General features: G+C 65.2%; 2 protein-coding genes across 2 annotated transcripts in view; one reads left to right on the top strand and one right to left on the bottom strand.

The window, feature by feature from the left end:
• Positions 1 to 5,398: 5,398 nt before the first annotated feature.
• Positions 5,399 to 9,280, top strand: PCBP4 (poly(rC) binding protein 4). The gene is made up of 12 exons (XM_015568356.1): positions 5,399 to 5,773; positions 5,954 to 5,977; positions 6,082 to 6,114; positions 6,299 to 6,415; positions 6,638 to 6,769; positions 6,892 to 7,020; positions 7,209 to 7,283; positions 7,431 to 7,475; positions 7,570 to 7,633; positions 7,746 to 7,798; positions 7,877 to 8,046; positions 8,407 to 9,280. The coding sequence occupies exons 1-12, from the start codon at positions 5,693 to 5,695 to the stop codon at positions 8,693 to 8,695; spliced, it is 1,212 nt and encodes a 403-aa protein (XP_015423842.1). The 5' UTR covers positions 5,399 to 5,692; the 3' UTR covers positions 8,696 to 9,280.
• Positions 9,281 to 9,848: 568 nt separating this feature from the next.
• Positions 9,849 to 10,195, bottom strand: part of GPR62 (G protein-coupled receptor 62) — a 1,681-nt gene continuing 1,334 nt past the window's right edge. Inside the window, exon 3 of the mRNA XM_015568298.1 lies at positions 9,849 to 9,910. Within this exon, the coding sequence (XP_015423784.1) occupies positions 9,849 to 9,910 (62 nt within the window). The remainder of the gene's footprint in view (positions 9,911 to 10,195) is intronic.

The raw sequence follows: 10,195 nt of genomic DNA, 5'->3' as shown, positions 1-10,195 counted from the left end.
TTGGGAGCCGGCTCCCGCCCCCACCAGCCGGGGTCCGGGGTTTGGGGGCCTGGAAGGCTGCAAGGAACACGTTCCCTGCCGCACGCGGGCCCAGGCCTGCACAGCTGGGGGGCGCTGGTCTGCTGGGAGGGGGGGGCAGCACCAGGGAGGAGCTTCCTGGACCGGAGACCCCAGGTTGGAGGCCTCATCCCACCTGCTGTTTCCGTCCTTTGGACCTGCCCTGGGTTCGGGTTCTGCCCATCCTTGTCCCCACCTGCCGTTCCCTGCGGTTCCCGGCCCAGTACACACCCCTTCCTATTCCGCAGTCTTCCGTGGGGCCTCACGCAGGCCTCCAGGCTCAGAGGGTGTGGAGGTGACAGTGGGGGCTCCCAGGGGTCCCTGGTGCTCTACGGCTCTTCAGCCCCTCAGCTCGGACCTGGCTTCTTGGCTGGAGTCCTTGGGGGGTGGGGGGCTTTGGCCGCTCACGCCAGCCTGGCCCTGGTGCCCGCCTGGTCAGGAGGGAGGTGACCGCCTCCTCGCTCCCCTGTCCCAGGCCCGCCATCTTGAGACCTGTGGCACCCAGTGCCCCACCCGGCCCTGCCCCCTGGGGAGTGGGACTGGAGGGATGCGCCCAGGGGCCGGTTGCCTTCCCTGCTCCCAGAATGTGGGCTGCGGGTCCCCACCGCCCGGGACGCGCACCTTCATGCTGGACCAACAGGGCCTGTGTCCCCAGGGGCCTCGTTGCCCACAAAGAGCCCAGGACTCCCTAGGAGCGGAAGCCTCAACTCCAGCCCTCGCTGTTTCTTGGGGTGACCCTCTTTGTCTCAGAGCCAGCACCTGGGACCCGATGCTTTTCCCATCTGAAGGTCCTGGAACCCTCTCAACCTCCAAGGCACCCCATCCCAGCCCCCACCCCCAGCCTTCATCAGCATGCAGGCCCAGGCTGCCCAAACACAAGGGGATTGTTCTCCTCACATGCTCCGGGCGGGGGGCTGGGAGCAGGCGGCCCACACACCCTGGCAGGCCCAGGCCACAGGGCGGCTTGCTGTGCCCCACCCTTTGTCCCCAGACAAGCTCTGTCCACCCTTCCTACTCCCATCACTGCCCCGCTCCAGCCTCCATCACCATTGCACGGGGCCCGACTTCTTGGGGAAAGAGATCTGAGCCACATGGGGACCCTGAGCTCCTCCCAGCTCTGCCAGTTGCCTCTCCTGCAGCCTCGCAAACCAGCCCCTTCCTCTCTGGGCCTCAGGTTCCTCTCCGGTGAGGCCCTTCCAGCTGTGACGGGCCCAGCCTGGCGTGGTGAACCTACCACACCCAGCTGTTCTTCCAGCCCCCCTGCCCCTGGGGAAACCCACTTTGGGCCTCCAGAAGCCTCAAAGCCCACGGCAAGTCCCCTAACCAGTGACATGTCCGGGGGCCCCCACACCCCGAGAAACAGCAGGGACAGGGCCTGGGCTGCTGAGGAATCAGGCCTGGCTCTCAGGTGACTCGTCCCCGTGTCTTCTCTCCCCCATCCTTACTGCTCCCCTGGGACCCCGAGCCCCCATCTCTGGTCCCTGATGCCCAGGCCCTGTGAGCCGTCTTTCCCCTGCACACTCAGCCTGGTCCTGGCTCCTGCTCTCCGGGAGCCTCCGTGTTGTGGAAAGACAGGTTCGGGAATGCCCAACTGGGGCTCCCTTGATTGCAGGCATACCTTTGGGGGCCCAGAGCCCTGAGTGATTCTATCTGACTTGGATGGGGAGAGCTTCACAGGCGAGGTGGCTTTTGACAGCCGGGAGGACGGGCATTTCAAGCCGGGATCAACCTGGGCAGAGGCCCAGAGGCCGGGAGGTGCTGGGTGTGTTTTGCAGCCGGGTGCGTGGGGGATGGGATGAGAGAGAAGTTGGCAGGGGCCCGATCGAGAAGGCCCTTGAGTGTCTGTCTATGGAGATCAGCCTCACGCACTGGGGAGCCAAAGATGGCTATTGAGCATCAGAATGACGCAGGCCCCAGGATGGAGAACGGAAGCTAGAGATCTTCCTCAATTTGGGTGAGACAGTGAGGGGATGGGTACCAGTGGGTGGGGCTGTAGCAGGAAACTGCCCTCTCTGCTGGAGCCCAGTCCCAACCTGGGCCTGCCTCGTTTTCCCTTGGCCGTGTGGACTCTTGGGGAAGGGGGCAGGGGGGTGCCTCCGGATGCTCTGAGGAGGCTGTCGCATTCCTGGCCCAGCCAGGTTGTCTGAGCCTCCCTTCTCTGCCTGGCACTGAGCATCCCAGACAGCCCTGGTAGCCCCAGGCCGCTCCCCTGCAGGCCCCTCCTCCCCGCTCTCCTGAGAAGTGGGTATGAGTGGCCATCCTGGGAGGCAGAGAGGCCATGCGAGGGGTGTGAGGATGCTGGGACGGTTCTGTGGAGGCCTGGCTAATCAGGAATGGTGAGCGGACAAGGCCAAGGGCAGGGGAGTCAGAATCCCTCCGTGCCCCAGGTCCAGTGTCCAGCCCCCGGCCGCGCCCTGCTCCGCCTGATCCCCACGCATTCCCCAGCACCACTGGGCGTGGCCGCCATGGCTGCTGTGGGAGTAGGTGGAGGAGGTTGCTAGGTTAGGCGCTGGAGGTGCTGCGGGGAGGTTGGGGGATGAACTTGGAGACTGGACCCCTCTCTCCCCCGCCCAGGTGGGCCTACAAGCCCTAGTTGGTCCAGATGCTCTGGCCAGCAGAGCCCAGGGAATCCCCCAAGGGATGGGCCGGTCCGCGGAGTGGCCTGGCCCCAGGAGCCCTCGCCTCCCCCGGATTGTTCTTGCTCCAGAACAAAGCCAGGGTGGACACTTGATCCCTGCCTGTGGGGGGAGCTGGCTAAGCCCCCAGCCCTTTGATTGGGCAGCTGTCATGAGAGAGAGACAGCTGGGGGGGAGGGGCAGGAAGGGGCAGCCACCATCGCTTACACAGCTGTCACCTCCCCCCGCGGCCCCCTCCAGCCTGAGTGGCAGGAAGCCAGGGACAGGAGTGGGCGCTGGGACTGGGGAGGGGGCCGGGGAGCAGGAGGGAACCGGAGGTCAGAGCTGGCCCAAGCGGGCTGGGCTCTGCCAGGGAGCCTGCTGACGGGAGGGGCCTGGCGCCCCCAGAGGTGAGCTGGAGGTCAGTGTGGCATGAGGTGTGGCTACCATGTGGGTGGCCCAGCAGGGACCCAGGCCCACCAGGCTGGAGCAGCAATGACTCCCCAGAGCCCCAGGACACCTAGGGGAGTGTGTGCCTAGTGGGGCCGCTGTTCTTAGGGTTCCTGGGAGAGTAATTAGGGCGGCCTGTGTCGGGACCCCTTGTTCTCTCCTAAGACAGGGCAGACCTTAGGGGTCCCTCAGAACAGGAAGGACAGAGACCAGCAACACACACACACACACACACACACAGCCAGGTGGGTAAGCAGGGCCGGGCCAGGTGGAGGCCTGGCCAAGGTCACCCACCGGATTTGGGGTGGTGGGGCTCCATGCAGACCTTGTCATTTCAGGGCAGGAGCCCAGTTCTGGCTCCATTGCAGCCCTCTGACCTTTGTGTTTCTGGGTTCAAGGCCCCCAAGAGATGAGGTGGAGATGGTCAGGTCTCCATGGAGACCACCCACAGGGGTTCCTGAGCCTCAGGAGATCAGACCGTGCCTCTAGATAAGTTGTCCTTTCTAAACACGACCCTCATCTGCGAGCCAGGCGGGGGTCTCAGAGACCACTCCCCACCTTGGAAGAGTCCCCCCCCCCCCCAGGGCCAGGACTCACACTTAGCCCGGACCCGTGACAGCCCCGCGGGCAGGCAGGACCCACCGGGCCCCACGGGGCTAGTCCCACCGTGCCCGCTCTGTGACCTTGGGCAGGTTACAGACCCTCTGCAGGCATCAGGCTCCCTTTCTGCTCAGGGAAGTCATCTGTCCAGCCGACCAGCATGTTCTGAACACCTTCTCCGGCCTGTGGCCTGTCCCTGGCCTGAGCTCTGGGGACATGAGAAGGCGGCAGCCGTGGCGCCTACTCTAAGGGACTCCGGGCTTGGCTGTCCCCAGGAGCAGACCAGCGTCACCCCAAGCGCTTTGTGGGGGAAGTGCCGGCAGCCGGAGGAATGCTAGCAAGGGCAGCCAGCGCGAGGCTGGCCAGGATGTCCACGGGGCACTGTCCCTGCGTCCACAGTTGACCTCTAACCTCTGGAGAATCTATGGGCAAAATGGGAATGGAGGGAGGAGCAGGTCGTGGGGCGGCAACAGTTACAGGGTGCTTGGGGGGACAGGGTCACCCCCATAGTACAGGTGAGACAGGCCTGTTGCCACGCAGTGGCTTGTTCAAGCTTCATGAGAACACCAGGACCCCCTTCCTACTCCATGCCCTTGACCCCTACATCAGGACAAGGTGCCCCGAGGTCGTCCAGAGCGCTCCAGGCTGGGACCCCCTTAGCCCCATGCCCTCCCGGCCCGGAGGGATTTGCAGGGTTAGGGCTCCGTCTTGGCTCAGACTTGGCACCAGTTGGTCCCTCCTCGGGGCTGGTCCCCGTGAGCTCCCACCGAGGCTGAGCGTGGCAGGAGGCAGCGCTGGAGGAGAGGGATTTCCAGGCAGGATTAAGGCTCAGGATTAAAGCAGGGCTTGCAAAGGGGTCCGGTGGGGAGGGCTGGCGACCGGCTAATCCCGGCAGCTAATCCCAGCTCCCCTTTCTCCATCAGTCTCCGAACTTGACATTCCCCAGTCCCCCGAGTCCCTCTCCTACCCATCACCCAGCCCTGGAGGAGCATTCCCTCCGTTCTATGGGTGAGGACCCAGAGAGGTTACAGACCCTCTGCAGGCGTGGGTCCCACGGGACTGGTTTCTCGTGCCGTAGAAAGGGCTCCCGGCTGGGAAGGTGGCCAGCCCGGACACTGACCTCAGCACGTGGGAGAGGGCTTGGGAAGCCACTGCTGAGCCCCCGACACCCCACTGCCCAGGACTGAGTGGACCCTGCTCAGCTGCCTGCAGGGCGCCTCTGCTTCAGGGAGCTAAGGGGGTAGGAGCAGCGTCTGGGGGGCTCCCATCCCCTTCCCCAAGCCTTTGCCAGGCAGGGGCAATTCTCCATTGCTCTGGCTCAGTACCTCATACTGCCTGGTGAGTGTGGGGGTCATAGGTCACAGGTCAGGGGGGCCTACCTGCCTGAGAAAGGCACAGGTTGGGTGGGGAGAGATGACCTCTGTGTCTGAGTCCCTCAGAGCCTTGCTATCTTCACGTCCACTCTCCCTCCGAGACCGCCCATGGCTCCCTGTGGCTGTCCCAGGCAATCCACAGGGTCCCCTCCTCCAGGAGGCCAGGGAGGGGCTCCCTTCCTCAGGACCCTAGAGGCCCCCCAGTTCACGCTTTCTTCCGACGTTTGGGGGTGGGGTGAGAAGGCTACTCATGGGGACTGTGCTTGGCTCATTTTAATCCTCATAACTCTTTGGGGGTGGGACTTGGCTTCCCCTTCCTTCTTCCCATGGGGCCTCCGGGGCTCAGATGGAGTGAGCGAGCTGTCCAGGGTTGCCCAGCTCGTGAGCTGCCCACAAGCACCCTGGTTAGTGGGACATCTGAGACTCAGGGTCCCTGTCATCTCTCTTCTCGGGGAGTTTGGTGAGCCCAGCTCTGGGCAGGGGGCCCAAAAGAGCTGAGCTCCTGTCTCACCCTCTGCCACTGCCCCTGCCAGAGCCGGCCAGGCCGCAGCGCGGACGCACCCGCAGGCCGCCGTGGCCCCAGCCCCGCCAGGCAGGATGAGCAGCTCAGACGCGGGGCTGGAGGAGGAGCCGGAGCTCAGCATCACCCTCACGCTGCGCATGCTGATGCACGGGAAGGTGAGGGGCCTCTGCTGCCACTTGGCAGGGGCGGGGGTGGCCGGGAGGGGGCAAGGCCAGGTAAGGCCTGGCCGGCTGAGTTGGAACTCAGGTGTCCTACCTTCATGGGGGCAGGTCGGAAGGAGGGAGGGGCAGGGCCGGGCATCTGCACCCCCTGACTCCTCTCTGGTCTGTTCGCAGGAGGTGGGCAGCATCATCGGGAAGGTAGGTGCTGGGTTCTGCTCTGTGTCCCCTCCGACCTGCGGCCTCCGTCCAGGCGAGGAGGCAGCGCAGTCAGCCTAAGAGCCTCCCTCCGTGTTTTTCTGCAGAAAGGGGAGACCGTCAAGCGGATCCGGGAGCAGGTGAGGGTGGAGTGTGGGGAGGAGCCCGGGCGCCTGGTGTTGGGGGGTGGGAGGGAGACCGAGGGCCTGCCCTCAGGGTGGCGGTTCCAGCTTTGCTGGGGCCTGGGAGTGGGGCAGGCGGGCGGGCTGCCGCGAGGAGGTGAGGAGGGAGCCCCGCTGCCCGGCGCCTGTCCTGTACCCGCAGAGCAGCGCCCGGATCACCATCTCTGAGGGCTCCTGCCCCGAGCGCATCACCACCATCACCGGGTCCACGGCGGCCGTCTTCCACGCAGTCTCCATGATCGCCTTCAAGCTGGACGAGGTGGGTGAGCCGGTTCCCTGGGAGGACAGGACCTGCTGGGATGGGAGAGGAGGCCGAACCCGGCAGGATTCCCGCATTCGAGTGGGACTGAGGTGGGCTGCCCTGCAGGGGGCGGTGAGGAGCAGGAGCCTGCATAGGGGGGAGCAGCAGGGGCCTGCGGGGGTCGGGGAGCAGCAGGGGCCTGCAGGGCCCACCCTCCATCACCCTCCGTTCCTCGCCCAGGATCTCTGCTCTGCTCCCGCTAACGGTGGGACTGTCTCCAGGCCTCCGGTGACGCTTCGCCTTGTCATCCCCGCCAGCCAGTGTGGCTCCCTGATCGGGAAGGCTGGCACCAAGATCAAGGAGATCCGAGAGGTGGGGGAGGACCACCCCAGAAGTCCCACCTCCTGCTGCCTACCCTCGGAGAGCTCTGAGCCTGGGAACCCCTCCTCTGGCTGTGGGAGCTGACAGAAGTGGCCCCTGTTCTCTGCTTGCAGACCACGGGGGCCCAGGTGCAGGTGGCAGGGGACCTGCTCCCCAACTCCACCGAGCGTGCCGTCACCGTGTCCGGGGTGCCTGACGCCATCATCCTGTGTGTGCGCCAGATCTGCGCCGTGATCCTGGAGGTTCTGCTCGGGGCAGGAGAGGGGGCACACCCGCGGGGGGCAGGCCAGGCAGCCGCCATGGGCCAGGGGCCCCAGGACGTCCGATGCGTTTTCCTGGGGGTCGTGGGGAGGGCCTTGACAACACAGGACTCCTGCGAGGTCGGGGTGGCCTGGCAGGGTCCTGACAGCTCCCCCATTTGTCCTTCCAGTCCCCACCCAAAGGGGCCACCATCCCGTATCACCCCAGCCTCTCCTTAGGCACCGTCCTTCTCTCCGCCAACCAGGTGAGGGGACCATAGGGGGGCCTTGTTGGAAAAAGGGGGATTGAAGTGGGGGAGGGGATGGAAGGAGGAATTGGGGGTCCGGGGAGGAGTGACTGCCCTGACCTGTCCCAGTAACCCCTTCACCCCGGGGCTTCTCCATCCCTACAGGGCTTCTCCGTCCAGAGTCAGTACGGGGGTGTGACCCCAGCAGAGGTGAGTGACCCCTTCCCGAAGCAAGCCCCCTCTGACCTCTGCCCCCTCTTGACCTCTGCCCCCTCTTGACCTCGGTCCCTCTCCTCCGGCGCAGGTCACCAAGCTCCAGCAGCTCTCAGGCCACGCGGTCCCCTTTGGCTCCCCGAGCATGGTGCCAGGTGAGCAGCCCCAGCAGCAGGAGGCAGGGCAGGTCCCCAGGGGCCAACAGCCCCTGCCGTGGCCGTGGGGGGCAGGAAAGGCCCGGAGCCACACGCACCCCTCTCTCCCTAGGACTGGATCCTGGCGCACAAACCAGCTCCCAGGAGTTCTTGGTTCCCAACGACGTGAGCAGGGCCCCAGGGCCCGGGTGGGTGAGGGGGGGCCTGGGCCTTGGGCAGGGCTGAACTCCCGCCTCCCCCCAGCTCATTGGCTGCGTGATCGGGCGCCAGGGCAGCAAGATCAGCGAGATCCGGCAGATGTCAGGGGCGCACATCAAGATCGGGAACCAGGCGGAGGGCGCCGGGGAGCGGCACGTGACCATCACTGGGTCCCCAGTCTCCATCGCTCTGGCTCAGTACCTCATCACTGCCTGGTGAGTGTGGGGTGGGGCATGGGGTCATAGGTCACAGGTCAGGGGGACCTACGTGCCTGAGAAAGGCACAGGTGGGGTGGGGAGAGATGACCTCTCTGTCTGGGTCCCTCCTCTCCATCACTCCCGCCATGTTGCCCCATCTTCCGCTCTCCATCCATCCCTGGGTCCTCTCCCCTCATCTGCTCTGTGCCCTGGGCCTCCCCGCTTCTCCCCTCACCCCGTACAATGTCTGCTGTCCTTTCTTCCACCCTTGCCCTTCCCCCGTCCCATCTTCTCCTCCGTTCCCGTCTCCTGATCTTGCCCTCCTTGTCCCCTCTCGCCCCACCGTCTCCTTCATCTCCCCCCAATCCCTCTCTCCAGTCTAGAAACGGCAAAGTCTACCTCTGGGGGGACGCCCAGCTCGGCCCCCGCAGACCTGTCTACCCCCTTCTCGCCGCCCCTGACGGCCCTGCCCACGGCTCCCCCTGGCCTGCTGGGCACGCCCTACGCCATCTCCCTGTCCAACTTCATCGGCCTCAAGCCTGTGCCCTTCTTGGCTCTACCACCTGCCTCCCCAGGGCCGCCGCCCGGCTTGGCGGCCTACACTGCCAAGATGGCAGCGGCCAATGGGAGCAAGAAAGCTGAGCGGCAGAAATTCTCGCCGTACTGAGGCCGCTGAGGCGCAGACGCGGGAGCAGGCGGGACGCCGCTGGGGCTGCCCCTGTGCCCCGCCTGCCCGCGGAGACCCCAGCCCGGGGCCCACACACCACTAATGCTCAGAAGCATGGATGCACCCTGCCTGGCCCCGCTCTGTGGGGGCCCCTGTGCTCAGAGTGGGTGCAGTTTCTGGCCCAGGGTTCTGGGGGGCTGCGCAGTCCCAGGTAGGGGGCTCCACCCCTCTAGCTCTGTGCTTGGGTGCAGGGAGCATCCTTAGTGTCCCCACTTTGGGGGTCACTCATGCACTCCCCATTCCTTAGGGCTTCCCAGCCTACTGCCCCCTTGTGGGGATCAGGGAGGAGGGCTGGGGGGGCCGGGGGCCATGCTTCTCTCCCCACCTCCCCGCAGATTCCTGCCGCTCCCACGGATAACCCTTTGACTGGAATGGACTGGCTGGGCTTGGCAGAGGGCCACCCAAGGAGGGGGCACTGCCAGGCCACTGGGGGGGTCCCACGGGGCAGGGCTGAGCTCTCAGCAGCAGACACTCTGTACAGTTTTTTCAATCCCTGTTTTTGAATAAATATTCTGAAACCAGGAAGCTGTGACACACTGTGGGTGTTGGCAAAACTTCCAGAAAACGGGCGTGGGCAGCCCCAGAGGACCCCATCTGTGAACCCACCAGCCCGGGGTTCTGGGCCCGCGGGACCCTCGGGGGGGACACGTCCAGCCTCCTTCCTTGAGCACAGAGCGGACCCGGTTGTTTGCCAGGCATTTTAGAGGCGGAGAGAGGCGCTCCAGGGGCTTGTCCGGCCTCTTCAGGGCGGATGTCAGGGGCGTCTGAGTCTCTCCATTGGTTCCTCCTGTTGTGGCCGGAACCCAGACCCGCCCTGCCTGGCTCATCTCTTCGGCTGTGAGCCCAGGGATCCTGCCCACCTCTGCTCCTTCCGTGGCCCTGAGAGATGGTCCAGGGTGCAGATGGGAGAAACGAGGACTGTGCACAAGGCCATGCCCAGTTAAGCCCAGAACCCAGGGTTCCTAGCTCCCAGAAGCCTCTGGGCCTCCCAGGTTGCAGGGCCCCTTTCCCCGTCCCAGAGCCGGAAACCTAGGCAGGAGGCTGGATGGTCCCGGTGATACCACCCCCTTGCTCCGGCCCAGTGCAGTGTGAGTCAGACCCCCTCTCCGGTGGCCTTGGGCATGCGGAGGGTCCCCCCCAAGTCCGGCTCTTGATCTGGTGCCTCAGCAGGTCCCAGGGCAGGGCCCTCTGCAGGTCCCCGGAGGCGCCGCAGGAGGGCCCGCGGGTGCCAGGTGCGCTTTATACATACAAAGGGGAAGACTTTTTCCACCTCCAAGAGCAGATATTTGTCCCCGTGGGGGCAGTATCACCCCCATTGAGAACTTGTGGCCAGAGGCAGGAAGGCCCGCATTCATTGAACGCAGTTTTTAAAAATTAACGTCTCCTTCTTTCGCTTCTCCCGCCACCATCTGGCAAGTTGTGTGCCTATCAGGTGCTCAG

This window comes from Myotis davidii, unplaced genomic scaffold (assembly GCF_000327345.1).
Source record: "Myotis davidii unplaced genomic scaffold, ASM32734v1 scaffold663, whole genome shotgun sequence".
NCBI classification, from domain to species: domain Eukaryota; kingdom Metazoa; phylum Chordata; class Mammalia; order Chiroptera; family Vespertilionidae; genus Myotis; species Myotis davidii.
The sequence above is the reverse complement of the archived record's forward strand: the minus strand, read 5'-3'. Positions and strand labels throughout refer to the sequence as shown.